General features: G+C 37.2%; 1 protein-coding gene across 1 annotated transcript in view; it reads left to right on the forward strand.

Moving 5' to 3' along the window:
* The window catches only part of WRN (Werner syndrome RecQ like helicase), a 139,559-nt gene that overhangs the window by 90,449 nt on the left and 24,889 nt on the right, over nucleotides 1–24,221 (forward strand). The window contains exons 22-30 of the mRNA XM_025394193.1: nucleotides 64–165; nucleotides 450–542; nucleotides 6,851–6,992; nucleotides 16,074–16,244; nucleotides 16,325–16,419; nucleotides 17,264–17,339; nucleotides 18,227–18,300; nucleotides 22,213–22,288; nucleotides 22,529–22,641. Of these exons, the coding sequence (XP_025249978.1) occupies nucleotides 64–165; nucleotides 450–542; nucleotides 6,851–6,992; nucleotides 16,074–16,244; nucleotides 16,325–16,419; nucleotides 17,264–17,339; nucleotides 18,227–18,300; nucleotides 22,213–22,288; nucleotides 22,529–22,641 (942 nt within the window). The remainder of the gene's footprint in view (nucleotides 1–63; nucleotides 166–449; nucleotides 543–6,850; nucleotides 6,993–16,073; nucleotides 16,245–16,324; nucleotides 16,420–17,263; nucleotides 17,340–18,226; nucleotides 18,301–22,212; nucleotides 22,289–22,528; nucleotides 22,642–24,221) is intronic.

Raw genomic sequence — 24,221 nt, forward strand, 5'->3', positions numbered from 1 at the left:
AATAAAAAGTAGGAAAGTTGCCAATACAGTTTTACATATTCCTGTGATGTTTTTAATCAACAGGCATCTCCTTACTGAGATACGTAATGAGAAGTTTCGATTATACAAATTAAAGATGATGGCAAAGATGGAAAAATATCTTCATTCTAGCAGATGTAGGAGACAGTATGTATTATTTATTTTATGCCAATAACATGGATTTATGGATGATGCTCTTTTAAAAAAACAATTTGGCTAAATAGTTGTCCGTATTTTGAAAAAATATTTTGTTGCTGTTATATGCGTGCTGAATTTTTAAGGCTAACTTCTTTGTGTCTGAATAAACTGAAGTCAAATAATGAGGTCCCAAGTGAATCAATTAATGATGATTTTACCTCATTATTTTCAGGAATGAACTTAACATATATGTTTCTGTTCTTTTTTTTAATTTAAAATTTTGTCTTGCGTAGAATCATCTTGTCTCATTTTGAGGACAAACAAGTACAAAAAGCCTCCTTGGGAATTACGGGAACTGAAAAATGCTGTGATAATTGCAGGTCCAGGTAAAGATTTCTTATTATAGATGGACATTCTAAAAGTCTTTGTTTCTCTTCCTTTTCATATTTAATTGAATTTTTGTTGAATGATAAGTATTTCAGTTTTTTAAACAAAACAAGGAATATATTTAGATATAAGAGAAAGCAAACAATATTAAAATACTTTGCTTCAAAAATAGATAAAGCAATAAAATGGTAGGCCTACATCAAAACATATCAATAGTTATATTAAATGTAAATGACCTAAAATATTATTTAAAGGCGTATGTTGTAAGAATTGGTTTAAAAACATGACCCTGTTCTATATGTTGTCCACAAGAAATCCACTATAATTATATAGATAAGTTTAAAAAAGAATGAAACATTACATTCCATGAAAACATTAATCAAAAGGAAGCTGGAGTTGTTACTTTAATATCAGACAATGGAGACTTTGGAGCAAAGAATATTATCAGGATAAAGAAGGATACTATATGATGTAAAAGAATCATTTCACCAATGTATCAGTCAGGGTTCACCAGAGAAACAGGACCATTGATATCATATATATACATATATATACACACACACACATATATATATATATGCTATATATGCGGGGGAGAGGAAGAACAAATGTAGGGAGAGAGGGATGAGGGGACTGATTTTGAAGAATTAGCTCATGAAATTGTGGGGGTTGGCAAGTCTGAAATTTGTAGAGCAGGTCCATAGGCTGGAAATTCAGGCAAGAGGTGATGTTGCAGTCTTGAGGCAGAATTTCTTCTCTAGCAAACCTAGTTTTTACCCTTTATTCCTGCCACTGAGTGGATGAGGCCCACCCACATTACTGACAGTAATCTATGCTTAAAGTGAACCGATTGTGAATGCTAATCACGTCTACAAAGTATTTTACAGCAACATCTAGGTTAGTGTTTGACCAAACAACTGAACATCATAGGCTAGCCAAGTTCATGCATAATATTAATCATCACGACCAAGAGGACATCATCCTAAATATATATATATACACACACACACACGTATATGTAGAGAGAGATATATATATAGATACACATATATATATCTACTTAACAAAAAGACTGACAGAACCAAAAGGAGAAATAGAGAAACCTACAGTTAAATTTGGTGACTTCCAACATCTCTCAATAATCAATAAAACTAACAGACCAAAAAATCAGTAAGAAGATAGAAGCAATGAACAGGACTATCAACATGCTGTATCTCATTGACTTTTATAGAACATTCTACCCAACAACAGTAGAGTACACATTCTTTTCAAGTGCAGATACAATATTCATGAACAGGGATCATATTCAGAGTCATAAACCTTAACAAATTTAAGAATCTTGTATTTGTATATTTTTTCACTAGAATGGAATTAAACTAGAAAGCAATAACAGAAAAATAACAAAAAAGTCTCTAAACCTTAGAAATTAAATAACACACTTCTAAATAAATGCATGAGTCAAAAAGGAAGTCTCAAGGCAAATCAGAAAATGTTTTGAACTGAATGAAATGAAAATACAAAATGTGTGAGATGCAGCTAATGCAATACTGAGAAGGAAATTTATAGTATTAAATACCTATATTATAAAAGAAGAAAGGTCTTAAATCAATACCTAAGCTTCCATCTTAAGCAACAAGCAAATAAGAGCAAAATAAATGAAAAGGAAGCAAACAGAAGGAAATAATAAAGAACATAAGTCAATGAATAGAAAAGCTATGGTCATACCACTGTTCTCCAGCCTGGGTGACAGAGTGAGACCCTATGTCAAAAAAAAAATAAAAATAAAAACAAACCAAGCAGCATGCAGCATTCATTGTCAATGAATAGAAAATGGAAAAACAATAGAGAAAAATCAAAGAACTCAAAAGCTCATTCTATGTGAAGATCAACAAAAATGATATGAACTTCTAACAAGACTGACAGAAAGAGAAGAGACACAGAAGACCAAGACCAGGAATGAAAGAGGGAATTTCACTACAGACCCCCCAGGTATTACCAGGGATGATAAAGGAACACTGAAAAACTCAGAACATAACTTTAATAATCTAGACGAAATGGATCAATTTTTTGATAATCTCAAGCTAATTAAACTTACACTGAATTAGATAACCTACATAGCATTACAACCATTATAGGGATTGAATTCTATGTTAAAAATCTGTGAAAATAAAATTCCCTAGCCCAAAGAGTTTCAATGACAAATTCTACCAAACATTCAGAAGACAAAATAATACCAATTCTATAGCACGATTCCATTTATATAATACTCTTTGAGACATAAAACTGTACTAGAGGGATGAAGAAAAGATCAGTGGTTATCAGAGATTAGGGGGAGGGAGAAAGTATGATTCCAAAGGATAGTACAAGGCAGTATTTTGGAGTGATAGATTTGTCGTGCCCTGATTGTGAAGGGAGTTAGATGAATCTATGGATGTCTTAAAATTTGTAGAACTTTACACATACATACAACCAATTTCCCTATGGTAATTGAAAAAATAAAATAAAAACAAATTATTTACCTAGTTGGGTTAGCTACATACATAAGTTCAATATCTGCATTACTGTAAGACAAAAGAAGCATTATTAGGGATGGAGTTGTTCTCTGTGTAATGGCAAATAGTTCCTTCACTAAGAAGACAGAATTGTTCTATGCACCTTTGAAAAACACACACACACACACACACACAACCAACGAAGAGTAACTTGCCTGGTGCAGTGACTCACACTTGTAGTATCGGTACTTTGGGAGGCTGAGGTGGGAGGATCACTTGAGACCAGGATTTTTGAGACCAGTCTGGGCAAAAAAGCGAGACTGTGTCTCTACAAAAGTAAAAAATAAAATAAAATAAAATTAGCTAGGCATAGTGTCATGTCGTGTGCCTCTAGTCCCAGCTACTCTGGAGGCTGAGGTGGGAAGATCGCTTGAGCCTGGAAGGTCAAGACTGCAGTTGCAGTGAGCTGTGATGGCACCACTATGCTCCAGGCTGGGCATCAGAGTAAGACTCTGTCTCACATAAAAAAATAAATGAATAATAATTTAAAAAAACTTGTCTGGGTGTGGTGGCTCACACCTGTAGTCCCAGCACTTTGGAAGGCCGAGGCAGGAGGATTGCTGGAACCCAAGACTTTGAGAACAGCCTGGGCAACATAGCAGGACCCCATCTCTATTTAAAAAAAAAAAAAAAAAAAAAACCTTAAAAATCCAGTGAATACATAAAGCACAAAACTGACAGAAGAGGTGGAAAAATCAATAAATCCACCATCAAAGTGGAAGAATTTGATATAATTTTTTGTTATTGTTAGGGTAAACAATCCAAAGATTAGTACACTATAGAAAATTTGGCCAACATGGTAACAAGTTTGATTTATTGGATACATGGTATATAGAGCCCTAGACCAAGCAACTATAGCAGTGTGTCTCCAGTGTTTTTACTTCATGACCCACATAGCAAATGATATGTGTATGTAACACACTGAGCTAATTGTCAGAGTTCAGTTTCTGTCCAAAACCCTAAGATCTGGAGTGATTAACCTTTCAGCACACTTACAACTCACTTGTTTGTAAGCACACTGATTGAGAAGCCTGAAAGACTTCCCTCCTTAAACATACATGGAATTTTTCTAATAACTTATGTATTGGGCTGGGCGTAGTGGCTCACGCCTGTAATCCCAGCACTTTGGGAGGCCGAGGCGGGCGGATCACGAGGTCAGGAGATCGAGACCATCCTGGCTAACACGGTGAAACCCCGTCTCTACTAAAAATGCAAAAAATTAGCCAGGCGTGGTGGCGGGCGCCTGTAGTCCCAGCTACTCTGGAGGCTAAGGCAGGAGAATCGCTTGAACCCGGGAGGCGGAGGTTGCAGTGAGTGATTGGGCCACTGCACTCCAGCCTGGAAACAGAGCGACACTCTGTCTCAAAAAAAAGGAAAACAAAAAACAAAACAAAAAAAACTGGTAAAAGGGCCCAGTGGCTCACACCTGTCATTCCAGCTCTTTGGGAGACTGAGGAGAGAGGATCAGTTGAGGCCAGGAGTTCAAGACCAGTCTGGGCAATATAATGAGACCCCATCTCTACAAAATTTTGACAACAACAACAACAAATCTGGTAAGAGGCAGCATGAACAGTACTTTGTGGGAGTTTGATAACTTGAAATACCCATAATTGAAAAGAAAATTTATCAGCTAAGCATCTCACTAAAGAGATTAGAATAGGAGAATAAACCTAAGCGTAGTTTTTTCCCCAAACATTATTATATCTGGATATTGAATGCATTCTTATTGCTATTTCAAAGATACTTACTCTAAGGAAAGCAATTGAATTAGGTAGTTGAACTCTATAGTAGATTTTCTTTAATGAGTCCTTTTGTTCTCAACCTACTTAAATAATTCTCATTTGAATTTATGATAATTTCAGATCTACCCAAAGGGTGACTTAGGAATTTAACTTCTAAATCTACTAAATGAAAGGTTTATAATATTTGTGTCATATTTTACAGTCATTAGCATTTAACAATTTATAGCATAGGATTTGGGTTTTTTTTTTTTCATTTTAAACAAGAAGTTTATTTAAACCAAGACACTTGACTAAGGGAAAACTATCTTGGAGTTATTACTACTAGAGTAATTTATTTCTACTTAAAGACAGATTGCCCCACACATAACAGCTACATAAAAACGGTTGTAAAATTGTCCTTGGTTTTACAATGATTAATGAAAAACGTTAAAATTCTCCAATTGAACAAGGTATGCAAAGATTTTTATATTGTTTTTTGCTAAAACTGTGACAGCACAATAACATCCTGGAGTATAAAGATACGAGCTGAATGAGCAGGCCACTAGGGGACAAAGGGAGTCTTTTCACAGAACCAATGCTTCTTTTCCCCACCCCATCTCCATTTGAAGTCAATCTAAACATACTATTATCTATTTAGTTTAAAAAGAAAAAAAGCAAAGCAATGTGTGCTTGTGTACATACACCAGATACTTTATGTGCAATAAAAGGAGGAGGAAGGGGGAAATGAAAGAATAGAGAAAACTCTATGTAGTCAGGATGTGGTGGAACCAAACTGCAACTTTCTTTTTTTTTCCTTTTGTTTTTTTTTCTTTTTTAGAGGGAGTTTTGCTCTTGTCACCCAGGCTGGAGTGTAGTAGTGTGATCTTGGCTCACTGCAACCTCTGCCTGTCAGGTTTAAGCCATTCTCCTGCCTCAGCCTCCCGAGTAGCTGGGATTACAGGTGCATGCCACCATACCTGGCTAATTTTTGTATTTTTAGCAGAGATGGGGTTTCACCATGTTGACCAGGCTGGTCTCAAACGCCTGACCCCAAATGATCACCCACCCCAACTTCCCAAAATGCTGGGATTACAGGCGTGAGCCACCACGCCCGGCCAAATTACAGCTTTCTAATGAGACTGTATTCTTGGTCTGGAAGAGCAGAGTTCTGCAGTAAAGTAGCCCGTCCCCCTTTTAGTAGACATCTCCATGTCTGCTGCTGGAACACATCAGTTTTATCTTAAGCCTCACTTCCAAATGTACAGATGTGTCTGGTTCGTTGATTGGCTACCTGTCAAATTGAAACCTGATCTGCCTCATTGATAAACCCTGTCCCTCACAATAGGCTTTCATTGGTTTACTAAGTGGTGCATGGCTCTTCATCTCAAACTGCACCACAGTGCCATCCTGCTCCACCACCTTCAAATAAACATCCTTGTTCTCAGTCTTGACTCTTTCCTTGGGCTTTTTGTGGACCCTGGTGAGTGTGGCAGTCTCCTCAGCTGCTGCTTCACAAAAGAGGTACCATGTCTGGCCCGAATGAGTGAGCCCCTGAACAGCACCAGGAGTGGCAGAAGAGGCAGCAACTGAGATGTTTTTCTAAGCTGAAAGCCTTTTTGTTTGTTTGTTTGCAACAAATCTTTTTTTGCAACACACCTTTAACACTAAAGTCCAATATTTATATAATTGGTCAAGTAAGTGCAGCTGTTCTAGCTATAAATAGAGCAACTGTGCTTGCTTGTACTGTTATTAACATTATTCCTTTCTGTGGTCTGAGGTACCTCCCATGAAACTTGCTTCTAGGGCACTAGGATTGAGAACCATCAACATAACATATCTGTTATGCTACAATAGTTTATTGTTCATATTTTTGATATTTACATACTCGGGTATAATGAACTTTATTCGTAGCTTCTGAAGCAGTTGGCGCATTTGAGATATTTTTTACTTGGCTAATTGTTATGCTAAATCTTTTGATTTCTAAAGATACATGCCTTGGCTAAGCTTTCTTCGTATGTTATTGTTTTTATTTAGATTGGGTCATTGCTATTCCATGGATGACTCAGAGGATACATCCTGGGACTTTGGTCCACAAGCATTTCAGCTTTTGTCTGCTGTGGATATCTTAGGGGAAAAATTTGGAATTGGGCTTCCAATTTTATTTCTCCGAGGATCTGTAAGTATACCTGTGAATTCCCTTCACAGATCTTCTTTTACTTCTATTACACTTTTCTTCAGAGGTTTGCAGTATTATGATTGTAGCTTTGACTTCAGATGGGTTACTAGGAACTCATAGAATCTTACTAAGTTCCCGTTAAACACTACATTCGTTACTTTGGATAAAACCCGTGTGTGTGGCATCTTCTGCTGTTTTCATGTTCCAAGCCTATGTTCAGCTCTGCAGCTCAGTCTAGAAGCATTGTGTTAGTTTATCACATTGCATTTGTGTGAATCCCTAGACTAGTCTTGCTTAGGATAATTAGGAAAAGTTAACTTTCATTGTGTCAAGGGACAGGTAAAACAAAATTGTCCTTTTGTCCAGAAAACTATTAAATTCTTCAAGGAAAACTTTAGTTACAGGGATTATTTTGTAAATGTCTAATTTCAGTAACAATATTTGGGACATATTTATTTTTCCTTCTGTTTCCTATCAGAAGTATTTAAAGTTATAAGAAAATAGTGGTTTTTGCCTTTACTAATGAATAAATAATCAGTTAAATTCAGCTACTTTTTTTTGGAGTGATCGATGTTCCAGTATTCTCCTAAGCAACCACAGGTACAAATGTGAATAAGATAGGACCCTTGCAGTCCAAGAACTTGTTCTGTAGTCCTTTTCTTTATATGATTTTTTCCCCTGATTTAGAAGTATGTAAAGCAAAGCTAAGTATTACGCACTGATATTGGCTGAATAAATCAAGAGTGAGAGATAGGATACTTTGCAAATATGCATACTTATTAAAATATACTTTAGAGATTAAAATTCTCATTTCTAATGTAGAATAGGTAAGCATTTATTTGTGAAATACTCAAATGCTTCGTGTAAATACTTTCTGAGTTTGTATTTTTAAAAAGGAACATACTTATTAAATTAGTTGTGAAATATTTTTAATTAAATATATTGAAAACTTCTGTTGATTTTTCATGTACTGATGTTTTTAGATTCTAAATGGAGTTTAACATTTTGTTTGTAAATCACAAGTTGGATTAGAAATTTAATAGTAGAAGTGTTGCCTAAGGAACTATTTTAGGTGCTGTGAGTGAAACTGTTATAACAAGAATTTTAGTTGTAAGGGACAGCTTAAATATAATTGAGATCTATGAAAATGTATTCTGTCTCTATCACCTTCAAAACCTTTGTATCCCAGTTGAATGTATAATTTATAAAAATTATTCTTGTTTTAATTTGCTATAATCCAGCCATATCCAGTATCAACAAATAAGTCTACGTAGGCTCCTTGACAAACTTGAACTGGCCACAAGAGAGATCAGATTTCACCTATTAAAAAACCAAATCAGACCACTTACACTGACAGTCTCTTCTGGGAGTCCTCAAATTAAGAAGTTTATCCTTTGTGAAATATTATAGTACCCTTGCTAGACAAGAGTAAAACTTTTCTAAAAGTACCACTTAATGAAAATCTGTAGACACTAAATGCAATGAAAATAAGGCAATATTTTTTTCTCCCCATTTCAGTGATCTTGGTATCCTGGGATATTGTTTTTAAAATTATCATTATAATTCCTTTGAGAATTTAGTAAAATGTTCCCTTTAACCAACTTAGGAAAAATTAATATCTTTGTATGTGATTTTGATCTGTAAAATAAACATTTTAAACTGGGAATAATTGGAGTTTAAAGAGATTAAATATATAACATACAGTAGCAGCATATAATTATCTCTCTTTTTTTAAAAAATTTTTTAATTTTTTTTTTGAGATGGAGTCTTGCTCTGTCGCCCAGGCTGGAGTGCAGTGGCGCGATCTTGACTCACTGCATGCTCCACCTCCCGGGTTCACGCCATTCTCCTGCCTCAGTCTCCCGAGTAGCTGGGACTACAGGCACCCACCACCATGCCCAGCTAATTTTTTGTATTTTTAGTAGAGACGGGGTTTCACTGTGTTAGCCAGAATGGTCTCAATCTCCTGACTTTGTGATCTGCACACCTCAGCCTCCCAAAGTGCTGGGATTACAGGCATGAGCCACCATGCCCGGTCGTATAATTCTCTCTTACACAAGATTTTTTCTAAATAGTATAAACAGTTATGTAGCCTATCTAGGAGTTTGTGAGTAGAGTTTAAAATTTTGTTTTTAAGCTGCAAGTTTGATTAGAAATTAAACAGTAAAGGTATTACTTAAGGAACTTTGTTTTAGCTGTCTAAACAACTTACTTATATAAAAATCTTTAAACATTCTGTATAAATATATGATAAGATATACAATGACCTTAATTTTATAGATTAGAAAATAAAACCACACTCATTAATTTGCATAACTGAGAGATTAAGTGAAACTTCTTTTCTGATCACATTAGCAGAATGCCAAATCTTGTCGTGGCACTAGAATTAGACGGTAGTTTTGATGATACATGATTTGACTGTAGACATTTGTTGAAACTATTGGTAGTTTTAATCACTCTTGTAATTTTCAAACTATCTAACGGGAGAGCATTATCCATCCTGTTTTCTAGACAAGCTATTTCACCTGAATGAAATATATTCCTAGAGATAATTATCACTATCTTTTGGTTTTATTTTGCACATAGAATTATAGTTCACAATGACTTTCTGAAGCCCTGAAGTTGCAGCTGTGAGCTTCTTTGGCCTGTAGTGACTGGGAAAAAGCACCCCCGCCCTGCCCTCCCTGTCCCCCAAAAAAGTTAAAGTGTTTTTAACAATAGCTATGCACTTTTTGTAGTTTAAGAACTTAGGAGTTGCCCAGGGTGGAATGCAGTGGTGTGATCATAGCTTGCTGCAGCCTTGAACTCCTGGGTTCGAGCAGTCCTCCCACCTCAGCCTCCAGAGTAGTTGAGACCACAGGTGCCACCACACCCAGCTGTTTTTTTTATTTTTTAATTTTTTTGTAGGTATGGGGTCTCCCCCTGTTGCCCTGCCTGTTTCAAACTCCTGGGCTCAAGTGATCCCCCTACCCTTGGCCTCCCAAAGCATTGAGAGTCACTGTGCCAGGCTGAGTTTAAAATTTCTTGAGTTGGAGTTTATGGCTATTTTTTCCATTAGTTATTAAACATGTATTTTTGTAAAAGGCACTGTATTGCATTTTGTGGGGGGATTCAAAGCTAAATTAGATGAGATGCCTCGTCTAGTATGGAAGGTGTTACTTAAGAAGAAATAAGTGTAATGTAGCAGAGAACCAGATAAGGGACATGTGAATAGATATAAATGTTACTGAAGTTCTGAAGAGAGAGGGTGTTTAGAGAAATGAGAGGAGTACTTGTGAAGGTATCACTAGAACTTCCTATTTTTGTGGAATATATGGTAGATTTTGGTGTGATACTGTCTATTTGGACATTGATTCAGAGAAGAAATGAGGGAAGAAGGGTAGAGAAGAATGTGGCATTCACAGTACAGAAAGCAATTGTGACTTTTAAAGAGGTTAATACAGAGAAGTGACAAGTCTTCTTTTCCTCTCCTCTCTCTTTCTTTCCTCCCCTCCCCTCCCCTCCCCTCCCCTCCCCTCCCCTCTCCTCTCCTCTCCCTTTTTTCTTCTTTTTTTTCTGTCAGATACTGGTGTAAAGACTTCGCTTTTACCAGAAACTGATATATTGGGTCAGGTACCCTGGCCAGTCAGTTCTCTTTATTCTAACACTGACCGATCAATTAGATTTCCACATTCCATGATATGTCAGTTTTGGTGACCCTTATTTTTCTACCTGGTCTATAAAGGGAAAGAATGAGATATGTCACCCAGGCTCTGGAGTACAGTGGCGTGATCATAGGTCACAGCAGCTTCAAAGTTTCCAGTTCAAGCGATCCTACCTCCTTGGCCTCCCGAGTACGTGGGACTACAGGTGCGTGCCACCATGCCCAGCTAACTTTTTTGTAGAGACAGGGTCTCCCTATGTTTCCCAGGCTGGTCTTGAAACCCTGGCCTCAAGTGATCTGCCCACCTTGGCTTCCCAAGGTATTAGGATTACAGGCGTTAGTCACTGTGCCTGGCCTGAAAATTTCTCTTTTTGAGATGGCATCCCACAGAAGTATACCCGCTTAGAGCTAACACTGGCAAAAAGACTATTTAACCCTGTTACCTGATTTTACTGTAGTTGAGATTGGGTTAAAGTAAAAGCTGAATGACCTGCCCTAGGTCATACTGTTACTTTGTGCCAGAGTCAGGATGAGCAAATGACTTTCCTGCCTGCTAGTCTAGTGTCTTTTCTATTTGTTGTGCTGTAACATGCAGTTTTAAATTTGTATTGTTATGCCCAGTGGGCATGGTGGCTCACACCTGTAATTTCAGCACTTTGGGAAGCCGAGGTGGGAGGATTGCTCGAGACCAGGAGTTCAAGATGAGCCTGGGCAACATAGCGAGACTCTGTCTCTACAAAAAAAATTTAAAAAGCCAATTGGTGATGTGTGCATGTAATCCTCCTTGTGGGAGGTTGAGGTGGGAGGATTGATTGAATCTAGGAATTCAGGACTGCAGTGAGCCATGATTACACCACTACACTCCAGCCTGGGTGACAGAGCAATACCCTATCTTGAATGAATGAATGAATGAATGAATGCCCAAATCCCTAGGCTGTGTTCTGTATAGCAGCTTTCTCATTGTAGGCAGTTTTTACTCTGTCAGTGGACAACCTACAAAATTAAGTTAACTACAACACTTAAGCAATTAACAGAGGAGGCTTTGTTCAGAGTGAGAAATCATTAAGCATTTGTTGTTGAAAATTCTTACTGTATTATGTTTTAATTGTTTTTTTTTTAAATGTTACTTGTTTTAGTTTGGATTCCTAGTTGAAAACGGAATATGATTCCTTTAAAACAAAGATACTGTGTTTTAAAGCAAAGGTGTATCATCCTTTTCATGGTGATTGCCATGGAAACAAGACAATGTACATTTACTCACATAGTACACAGTTTTCATAGTTATTGATCATGAGGAAAGGGACAGTTAATCCCTGCTGATCAGATAAAACCTCATTGTTTCATCCTAATCTATGGGTTTTTAATGCTTAGGAAAGGAAAAGCCAGAAGAGTAATTTTTAGTGTTTAGAGGGCTAGTGATTCTAGTTAGGGAACTTAATACCTTTGGTGTTACTAGTTTGCAAGGAATAGAATCTCCTACTACAGAGGTAACCCCTAGCAGATGTAGAGTACCATTACCAAGTGTTCCAGGGAAGGAAACCCAACTAGATACCAAGTCATGCTTTTTACTCTTAGATTAAGAAATTCAGGTTGAGTTAAAGGATCAGCTGTTAACTAATAAAAAGCAGATTAATATTACTGAGCCAGGCTTTGTCCTGGTTATGGACTTAATCTTCACAGTATCCTCAAGAGATAAAAATGAATATATATGCATATTAGATGAGAAAATAGAAGATAAGTAACTTGCCAGAGCTATGGCTTGAATGCAGGTGATGTAGCTCAAGAGCCCCCACATGTATGTATATTGGGTGTGGGGGGCGGTACGTGTGGGTGCTTGTGCATGCATGTGGTATAACAAGAAAAAGTTAGCTGTTATGCCTATAATCCCAGCACTTTGGGAGACCAAGGCATGAGGATCTCTCAAGCCCAGGAGTTCAAGACCAGTCTAGGCCACATAGCGAGACCCCATCTCTACAAAAAAAAATTTTAAAAATATTAGCGGGCATTGTGGAATACATCTGTAGTCTCAGCTACTTGGGATGCTGAGGTGGGAGGATCCTTGAGTCCAGGAGATTGAGGCTACGGTGAGCTATGATGACACATCTGCACTCCAGCTTGGGTGACAAAGAGAGACCCTGTCTCAAAAAAAAAAAAAAAAATTAGAACTAGTCATCTGGAGGCCTATGTTCTAGTCCTAGCTTTAGTATAGGTACACCGTGAGACATTAGACTGCCATTTAACATCTTTGAACCTCTGATAATTTGTTAACAATATGGGTAAAAATGACTAAGATAGATCAAAGAGCTCCAGCATTCCCTCCAGCTCTGAAATTCTATGATGTTTTATCTTATTTTACTTATAAAAATAAATTATATTATGTGTATTTAAAGTATACAATATAATGTTACAGGTTACCTATATGTAGTAAAATGATTACTATAATGAAACTAACATATCCATCATCTTATATTGTTAACCATTTTTTTGTTTTTGTGGCAAAAGCAGCTGAGATCTACTCATTTAGCGGGAATCCCAAATATAGTACATTTGTATTAACTGTAATTCTCATGTCATACATTCGATCTCTAGACTAGTTTATGCTACGTATGATTGACTTTTAAACATTCTACTCAAATCAACCCTAAGTCAGGGTTAGCAAGGCAGGACTTGTTAACAAGGAAGAAGGTGCCAGATTGTACCTGGGTGTTTATATTTCTCTAAATCTTGTTCTGATCATATGTTAATAAATAGAATCATCAGGACACTAAAATTCATTCCTTAGCTATTAAAAAAGTCTATTCTCTTTTTATTGTTAAGATTTAGGAGAGCATGGTATAGATTCTCTTAACTATGCCTATCAGAAGCCTATGTTTTAAATCCAATATATAGGCACTGCTCTATTTGTCTCTGTTGAGAGCTTACCCTGCTTTACCTAATTTCATCCTAGCCTCCTTTTTGTGAAAGATCACCCTTATTTAGCCTATTTTTTTGACAAATCTACACCTTAGAAATAGTAGTAAGTGACATAAGCATATTAATATTTATGATGTGATTTATTTTTGTTTTCGTTTATATACTTGGGAAGATTCTCAGATATTAAAGCAATGTATGTTTACATTTAAGTATGTCATTCTTGTTCTGTTTTAGAAGGCTTGTAGTCGCGTTTTTAACGTTCCAAAAGATAAACCTGTAATCATAATGATTTCATCAATTCAGTAAAACCAGTATGCTTGTAATAGCCCTATAGTTGCCTTAGTTAAGTTTGCTGCAACTCATTTTATATATTCTTTTAATTTTAATCCCTGGATTTTTAATTGACTATTAAACCTTCGTTAGGGTATATATGAAATGTAAAAATGTTGAGTTATAGTCTGCCTTTTTCTAAAATTTTAGATTGCATTTTTATATAGAAATTTAAGTTGCTCATAATCATTCTAGTGAATTTAAGCAGAAAGGTATTTATTACTCGGTATTAAATGGCTTATAATATTGTTGACAAAGTTCCACTGTAAAATAGTTCACCAAGGGAACTGTGGCCTCTTCTGTGATCAAGAAGCCATCTGTCAACTTGGGAAGCTTCCACTACAGCGTGTAACCCCAAACTGCATTGAGTAGGAATCTGTAATAATCATGAAGGTTCTACCTTTGCATGCTCTGTAAACCAGTGTGAACCTGCTATAATTTGTAACCACAAAATGGTGCCTGTTGATACTTACGAAGCATGTCATTGTGTGCTGGGTTCTTTGCTAATACTTTCTTGTAAAAATTAAATACCTCCACAATCATGCATGCCAACAGAAACAGCAGAGGAATAGCCTTGGCCTCACTTCCTGCTTATACCTGTCATGCAAATATACAGAACCCAGGACCTTAGCTGAAAGGGAGTTTGGGAACTAGTATTTGTACTGTCCCAGATTCTGCAGTGGAAGAATTCATAGTGGATGGAAGGTAGAATGACCCTTGAATTACAGTCAGCCACATTCACCACAAATAACATTAAATAAGAGTAATTTTCCATAAAGCTCTATGTTTGTATACTTCCTTTTTTTTGTTTGTTTTTGTTTTTGCTCAGTCTGGAGTGCAGTGGTGTCATCATAGCTCACTGCAGTCTTGATCTCCTGAGCTCAAACGATTCTCCTGCCTCAGCTCCTGCTTCAGTCTCCTGAGTAGCTGGGACAACAGGTACATACCACCACACTTTGCTAATTTTTTATTTTTTATTTTTTGTAGAGATAGGGGACTCACTGTGTTGCCCAGGATGGTCTTGAACTCCTGAGCTTAAGTGATCCTCCCAAAGTGTTGGGATTACAGGCATGAACCACTGTGCCTGGCCCATAAACTTGTATATATATTTAAAAGTAGTATTTAAATGTAGGATGAATGAAAGAGACAGTAAGAGGACAAAGTGAATGAAAAAGTACTTTTATAGGGAGTGAAAGCTGGAGAGGTCTCTTTGTTAGAGGAAAACAGAATTGCATGTGACAGACTAGCTTTCTTAACATTTCTAGAACTTGGTGGCTGTGAAGAGCCTCCCATAGGAATTCTCCCTTCACTTAGGAAAACATACGTCGAAACCATCAGCTATTTAGCATGCACCTTCTTTTCCTGGTCTTTCTCAGTGAAGCAGCTAAATTATAAATGATCAAGTAAACTTTACAGTGTATCATATGCGAAAGCACAGTAAAAACAAAAATGCATTGGAAGCTGTGAGTTGTTGCACTGCACTCATGGATGAGTAGCTATTGGTTTGCATTGCTTTTGTTTGTTTGTTTGTTTGGTTTTTGAGATGGAGTCCTGCTCTGTCGCCCAGACTGGAGTGCAGTGGCGTGATCTTGGCTCACTGCAAGCTCCACCTGCCAGATTCACGCCGTCCTCCTGCCTCAGCCTCCTGAGCAGCTGGGACTACAGGCGCCCGCCACTACACCCAGCTAATTTTTTGTATTTTTAGTAGAGACGGGGTTTCACCATGTTAGCCAGGATGGTCTCGATCTCCTGACCTTGTGATCCGCCCACCTTGGCTTCCCAAAGTGCTGGAATTACAGGCATGACACATTGCGTTTTATATAATTCTCATGGTTCTAGTCTCGAACTGTAGGATTTTGATCACTGTTTCAAACAATAACGTGAGTTTGCTAAGAGATCTAAATAACAAAAGCTAAGTGTTCCAAACACATATCCAAACCTATACACTGGAAAATGCATCTGAATTATATGTGAAATTTCCTGCCATTATTTAAGACACAAAAGGAACATTATTTTGATAATGTATTTATTTGTGAGTTGAGTGTTCAGAATGAGCACGATGGGTATAACATTTTTGTATGTTTTTAAAGTTGAAATTTAGTGTAAATCCAAAGAATCAATAGACAAGTCTGTGTTTTACTTAACCTGTATGTTTAAATTAGCATTTTTAGATACTGATTTTATTTTAATTTCAGAATTCTCAGCGTCTTGCAGATCAATATCGCAAGCACAGTTTGTTTGGCACTGGCAAGGATCAAACAGAGAGTTGGTGGAAGGCTTTTTCCCGTCAGCTCATCATTGAGGGATTCTTGGTAGAAGTTTCTGGGTCTAACAAATTTATAAAGATTTGCACCCTTACGAAAAAGGTAAACAGTATAGGAGTCTGCCTGTTTGACTTAATTTTGTTTCCCACTCTGTATTAAAAGATCCTTTTTGCTTTTAATAGGGTAGAAATTGGCTTCATAAAGCTAATACAGAATCCCAGAGCCTCATCCTTCAAGCTAATGAAGAATTGTGTCCAAAGAAGTTTCTTCTGCCTAGGTTCATTTTTCAGTTTTTTTCTTGTAACTTCTGGGTTTTTTGTTGCTATTTATGTGATTCAAATTACACCAGTTTATAGGCCTCTCACAAGTAAAATGAATTACCTGTTTGTTTTTGTATGCCTGTTTTAGTCAGTTTGGGGGAAGGGATCTGTGAGGAAAGGATAAGTCATAGAGCACTTTTCTTTTTTAAGAGACAGGGTCTCTCTGTGTCTCTCAAGCTGGAGTGCAGTAGTGCGATCATAGCTCACTGCAGCCTCGATCTCTTGGGCCCAAGTAATCCTCAGCCACCTGAGTAGCTGGGACTATAGACATGCACTACTGTGCCCAGCTAATATATTTTAAATTTTTGTATATAGAGAGGGTCTTTCCTAGGCTGGTCTTGAACTCTTGAGCTCAAGTGATCCTCCTACCTCAGCCTCCCAAACTACTGGGATTGCAGTCATGATCCACCGCTCCCAGCCAGAACACTTTCTTGGTTGATGGGAAGTAGCTGACCATGGTATTTAGAAAGCTTCTTTCTCATTGATTAAAGAAGCAGTATTGAAATCAATGCTGAGGAATCCATATATCGTATTTACTTCTCACGTGTAGAAGTGGAAAGGGAGGGAATACATTTGTTGCTTACTTTTTTATACCTTTACAGGCATTGATCACTTGTGAGTTTTCTCTTTCAAACTTTTTAAAGCGTCTAGAGCTTTTTTCTGGAAAAAAGTCAGTTTTAAAAATTGCTGGTTCTAAAAGGGTAATATCTTATTCATCTTTCTGAGAGTGGAGTATGATGATTCATGAATTAGATACTTGCATCTTAACATTTGAGATAATTTAATTTTATTATTTTTCAGCTCAAGAACTGTATCTTCAGGCACCAAAGAGCATTCTTATAATCAAGTACCAGTTGAATTAACTGCGGAGAAGAAGGTTTGTTTTAAAGAATTTGTTCCTATATATTTCATTCTTTATTGATTCAACTTCTGTTTAAAATTTTATATTTTAATTCCCTTCCAATTAAAGAGAAAATTGCATATATAACAAAACATAAAATTTGGCAAGAGAAGTGATGTGAACAGACTAGAATATATGGTATATAATTTCTGGAGCTAATAAAGAATTGGAAGTATTTGAGAAAGGAATTTATTTGGGTTCTTTTAAACCTATCTTCTAACTCATTTGGCTTAGAGTGTTCACACGTTATAATACTTATAGTTGATCAAAAAATAAGTCTGATTCCTAAGTGTTCTTATTAGAGCTACACACACACACACACACATTCTCTCTCTCTTTCTGTCTCACACACACACACACACACACACACACACATTCTCTCTGTCTCACACACACACACACACACACACTCACTCACATACTTTCTTGCTTTTTTTGATCTAAGATCTTAGATAACTATTACAGATTAAATACTAATCCACTGGCAGACTTCAGCTGATCACTGGAATAATAGACAAGTATAGTGAATTACATTTTCTGGTGAACCTTTTCTGCTTTATTGAAGTATGCAGAATGTAATTGAATTGTTTTTATAACTTTGGTACTTGCTATATCTTAGAGCATACTTTTGATGATTTATTTTCTATAGTTTTGGGAGGGATAAGACATTGGATTGCGTTTCTAACTACCTTTAGAACTGTAGAAACGGATAATTTAGGAGGTTGTTCTCAGGTGATTTATTTGATGGCTTGATTATGCAAAGAAAAAATTGTGATTGTGAGATTTTTGTTTCTTATTTTCTTCACATTTAAAAGGTTTTTGAAACTTCTTTTTTTAATGGACCTTTATATGTTTAAATGCAGTTTAACTTGGAGAAGTTATATTCTTACAAACCATGTGATAAGGTTTCTTCTGGGAGTAACATTTCTAAAAAAAGGTACAGAGTTCCATATTTCTATGTTCTATACTTACTTTATGAGTACTTTTTTTCTAAAGAGAAAGGACTGTCAGATGTTGGGCTATTTCATTGGCAAAAGGAAGTTAAATTTAAAACATAAGCCTTTCAGTATTAGAATGATCAAAGTGAGCTACAAAATAATAATGTTAATTTAATAGCTAACACTTCTTGGATATTACTGTTTGTCAGGCATTATGTTAAATGCTGAGAGCTTTATATGTGATATCTCATTTAATTCCTACAAGAGCCTAACAGATAACAGATAGTTATCCTATAGATAACTATAAAATTATCTATCGCCATTTTATAGTTGAAGATACCAAGGGTTAGGAAGTTGACTAACTTGTTCAAGAGCTTACAGCTAACGGCGAGCTGGCTTTCAAATCTATATTTGCCTACCTCTAACATCAGGACACTATTTATTTTTTTTTGCGTGAAATATATACAGGCCTACTTTGTTTTATTGTGCCTTGCTTTATTGTGACTTGCAGGTATTGCATTTCTTATAAATTGAAGGTTTGTGGCAACCCTGCGCCAAACAGATCGTGTTAGCCCCATTTTCCAACAGTGTGTCCTGTTGTCATGTCTTTGTGTTATGTTTTGGTAGTTCTTGCAATATTTCAAATGTTTTCATTATTATCTTATTCATTATAGTGATCTATGATTGGTGATCTTTGATGTTACTATTGTAATTGTTCTGGGGTACTATTAACCATGCCCACATAAGGCAGCAAACTTAGTAAGTGTTATATGAATTCTCACTGCTGCATTGACCGGCCATTCACCATTTCTCTCCCTCTCCTTGGGCTTCCCTGTTCCCTGAGATATAACAAGATTGAAATTAGGCCAATTAATAACTCTATAATAGTCTCTAAGTGTTTGTTTGTTTGTTTGTTTTCTCAAGACTGAGTCTCACTCTGTCGTTCAGGCTGGAGTGCAGCGGTGCAATGTCAGCTCACTGCAACCTCCACCTCCCGGGTTCAAGCGATTCTCCCGTCTCAGCTTCCTGAGTTGCTGGGGCTACAGATGCCTGCCACCATGCCTGGCTAATTTTTGTATTTTTAGTAGAGATGGGGTTTTGCCATGTTGGCCAGACTGGTCTTGAACTCCTGACCTCAAGTGATCCCCCGCCTTGGCCTCCTGAAGTGCTGGGATTACAGGTGTGAGCCGCTGCACCTGGCCCATCTCTAAGTGTTTAAGTGAAAGGAAGATTCACATGTCTCTCACTTTAAATCAAAAGCTAAAAATGATTAAGCTTAGTGAGGAAGCCATTTTAAAAGCTGAGATAGGCCAAAAGCTAGTCCTCTTGCACCAAACAGTTTCAAAAGGCAAAAGATCCTGAAGGAAATCAAAAATGCTACCCCAGTGAATACACCAATGATAAGAAAGCAAAGCAGCCTTTTTGCTGATATGGAGACAGTTTTAGTGGTCTTTATAGGAGATCAAACCAGCCACAACATTCCCTTGAGCCAAAGACTAATCCAGAGCAAAGCCCTAACTCTCTTCAATTCTCTGAAAGCTGAGAGAGGTGAGGAAGCTGCAGAATAAAAGTTTGAGGCCAGCAGAGGTTGGTTCATGACGTTTAAGGAAAGACGCCATCTCCATAACATAAAACTGCAAAGTGCAACAGCAAGTGCTGGTATAGAAGCTGTAGCAAGTTATCCAGAAGATCTAGCTAAGATCGTCGATGAAGGTACCTGCACTTACAGACTTTGAATGTAGACCAAATACTTTCTACCAGAAGAAGAAGCTGTCTAGTACTTTCATAGCTTGAGAGAAGTCAATGCCTGGCTTCAAAGCTTCAAAGGACAAGCTGACTCTTGCTAGAGGCTGATACAGCTGGTAACTTTAAGTTGAAGCCAATGCTCATTTAGCATTCTGAAAATCCTAAGGCCCTTAAGAATTAGGCTATATCTACTCTGCCTGTGCTACATACATGTAACAACAAAGTCTTGATGATACCTCTTTAAAGCATGGTTTACTGAATACTTTGAGCCCATTGTTGAAACCTGCTTAGACAAAAGATTCCTTTCAAAATATTACTGCTCATTGACAACACTTAGTCACCAAGAGCCGCAATGGAGACATACAAGGAGATTAATGTTGTCTTCATGCCTGCTAACTCAACATCCATTCTGTAGCTCATGGATCAAGAAGTACATTAACCTTTCAAGTATTGGTATTTAAGAAATACATTTTGTAATGCTTTAGCTTCCGTAGATAGTGATTATCAGAGAAAGGTTTTTAAGAGGTTTTCCAGAAAACCTTCTGGAAAATATTCTCTATTCTGGATGTCATGAAGAATATTTGTGATTCATGAGAGTAGGTAAAAATATCAATATTAATAGGAATTTGGAAGAAGTCGATTCTCATTGAAATTAAGAGTTTAGTGATAGACATACTGAGTTTGGGATACCTGTGGAATAGTCCAGAAATTAATTTAAATATATGGGCTTAGTGTACAGAAGTGAGCAGCAGGATGCTTATATATCAATAACTATTATTTTAAAATGTATTGAAATTTTCCTTAAAATAATACCTATACTTGATTGAAAAAGTTAATTGGAAATTAATGGCTTACGACAAGCATACCAGCCCCCACTCTTCCCAAACTCACTTTGCTGTTGTTCATAGAGGCTGTCATCTTTAAATCTTTCAGCTAATTTCTCTGGCCTGTGCCTTTTTATTTCTGAATGATATGCTTAGAATACTATTTTTTTGACTTACCAATTTTAGAAATTTTCTACTCACCTCCTATCACGGTAGATTTCCCCTCCTTCATTCCTCCGCCAATATAATTATATTTCATCATATTAATAATTCATTTATATATTTTTAAATATAATAACAATATGACAATATTGTATTTATATTACTATAACTACGCAAATATTATATGCATACTACTAACCCAGCTATGTTGTTATGACCACCCGCTACCTTTATTTTTTTCCTCGTGTTAGTGATTGTCTTTGTGTTCTTTTCTTGGTTTTTAGTGTTCCTTTTACTAATTTTCTTTTTTCCTATTTCAGTCTCTCATTGTTTGTTTACTCATTTGGAGTGTTGCTTGACTTTTATCCCCTCCCACCTAGTGACATTTTAATTTTAGTTATCAAATTTTTAATTTCTAAGAATGCTTCTTGTTCTCTTCTTGTTTCTTCTTCCCCACCAGCTAAAAATCTGTGATGTTATGACAAGGATCATAAATTGTATCCCAGTAGATTAAGAAATCTTGGTTAGCCCGGGCGCGGTGGCTCAAGCCTGTAATCCCAGCACTTTGGGAGGCCGAGATGGGCGGATCACGAGGTCAGGAGATCGAGACCATCCTGGCTAACACGGTGAAACCCCGTCTCTACTAAGAAATACAAAAAATAGCCGGGCGAGGTGGCAGCGCCTGTAGTCCCAGCTACTCGGGAGGCTGAGGCCGGAGAATGGCGTGAACCCGGGAGGCGGAGCTTGCAGTGAGCTGAGATCCGGCCACTGCACTCCAGCCTGGGCGACAGCACGAGACTCCGTCTCAAAAAAAAAAAAAAAAGAAATCTTGGTTAAAACCTGTTGTATCCCAGTAAGTTGAAAGATGTTAACGTGTCGTATTTTCTTTCAAAAGCAGTTGGTTGAGGAAGAGAATGGAACAAATGCTCTTTTTAAAACACAGCAATTTTGTGATGAACTCAAATTGCAATTTTAACTTTACCATTATAATGAATGTATTTGATCCAAAATTTTTAAAATCTAGGCTGTTGTCTTTTAAATAACAAATTACCTTACTGGTATCATGAAGAGTAAATGTTAGTACTGATTTGGAAAGACATTCTCATTTAGGAGATGAAATAGAAAGTAAATGAGGATAAAGAAAAGCTTTTATTATTTATTTTCTTTTAAATATTTTAGTATCATGGTGCAGGCACCAGAAAAATCTTACAGTTCCTCAGAACCTGTTATTTCGGCACAAGAGCAGGAGACTCAGGTAAGGCTTTTGTAAAAAGGTAATTAGTTTATGATAGGGTAGTTATGATTCTATGCATGCTTAAAATTCTCTATTTTGCCAGTATTTTAAAAATTGTTCTTAAGCTAAGAATCTGAGTTTATATTTCAGTTTATATTCATTCTAAGAAAAAATGTGGGATCTGAAGCTCTAAAAATAAAGGACTGGATCTTTTAAGTACATTTTTAAAAGTATTGAGTTGTTTCTTTGTTTTTTGTTCAGACTGTGTTATATGGCAAATTGGTAGAAGCTAGGCAGAAACATGCCAATAAAATGGATGTTCCCCCAGCTATTCTGGCAACAAACAAGATACTGGTGGATATGGCCAAAATGAGGTAAACTATCTTTTGCATGTGTTCTCATTTATTTCCTTCTAACAAAATTTATCCAAGTTGATAATATGACCATAGCTTCCACTTGTCACATCTGGGAGGTGACTCAAATTCCCCCTGCTGCGATGCTTATCTCTTTGCCAAGCTTTAGTACCACATTTCTATATGAATAAAAACCAGTTACGTTTTCAGCAATCATATTCAATATATATAAAATCTAACTCATTATCTACCCACCCTGCATTTTATTCAAATACCGAAATTCCTCTTTTTGGATTCTTTTTGATTATCATACCATCACATTCCTAGTCAGAGGTTCCTAATGCTTAAAACCTCTGATCTGAATTTTCTCTCCTCCAACATAAAACCTTTTCCTCCTCCTCCTCCTCCTCCTCTTCTTCTTCTACTTTCTTCTTCCTTCTCCCTTCTCCCTTCTCTCTTCTCCCTCCTTCTTCTCCCTCCTTCTTCTCCCTCCTTCTTCTCCCTCCTTCTTCTCCCTCCTTCTTCTCCCTTCTTCTCCCTCCTTCTCCTCCTTCTTCTCCTCCTCCTTCTTCTTCTTCTCCTCCTCCTCCTTCTTCTCCTCCTCCTCCTCCTTCTTCTTCTCCTCCTCCTTCTTCTTCTCCTCCTCCTCCTCCTTCTTCTTCTTCTCCTTCTCCTCCTCCTTCTTCTCATCCTCCTTCTTCTTCTCCTCCTCCTCCTTCTCCTTCTTCTTCTCCTCCTCCTCCTCCTCCTCCCTCTCCTCCTCCTCCTCCTTCTCCTTCTTCTTCTTTTTTCTCCTCCTTCTCCTCCTCCTTCTCCTCCTCCCTCTCTTCCTCCTCTTCCTCCTCCTCCTCCTTCTCCTTCTTCTTCTTTTTTCTCCTCCTTCTCCTTCTTCCTTTTTTTCTGAAGACAGGTCTCACTCTGTTGCCCAGGCTGGAGTATAGTGGTGCGATCACTGCTCACTGCAGCCTTGACCTCCTGGGCTCAAGCTCTCCTCCCACCTCAGCCTCCCGAGTAGCTGGGACTACAGAACATGCCACCCTGCTCAGCTAATATTTGTATATTTTGTACAGACAGGGTTTTGTCATATTGCCCAGGCTGGTCTCCAACTCCTAAGCTCAGGCAGTCTTCTCGCCTCAGCCTCCAAAGTGCTGGCACTACAGGTGTAAGCCACTGTGCCTGACCTCTTTTTCTTATTTAAATACTTTTCATACCTTTTGTAAAACGGGTTCCTTGTTGCCTATCTATGCCTTCCTCCTCCTCCTTAATGACACCTCATTAGTTCTGACTATTTTCCCTTGGCATGTTGCAGAAGCCTCTTAACTATTAACCCTTCATTCTCTCTCTCTGTTTCATCCAGTATTTCTAGCTTGGAATTCAAGGCCCTCCATTTATGAACTTGCTTTTCCATCTAAGTTACAGAATTTGAAACAATCTTACCTGGATCGTTTACCACTTGTTGAAGACCCGTTTTCAACTTCCATATATTTATTTACAGTGTTGCTTCTCCTTGTAGTTTCCTTGATTCCTCAAAACTCCTTTTAAGAAATTCTTTAAGATCTTGTTTTATTACCATAAAGACTATGAGAAGGTATTTCATGATC

Source organism: Theropithecus gelada, chromosome 8, assembly GCF_003255815.1.
Source record: "Theropithecus gelada isolate Dixy chromosome 8, Tgel_1.0, whole genome shotgun sequence".
Taxonomy (NCBI): domain Eukaryota; kingdom Metazoa; phylum Chordata; class Mammalia; order Primates; family Cercopithecidae; genus Theropithecus; species Theropithecus gelada.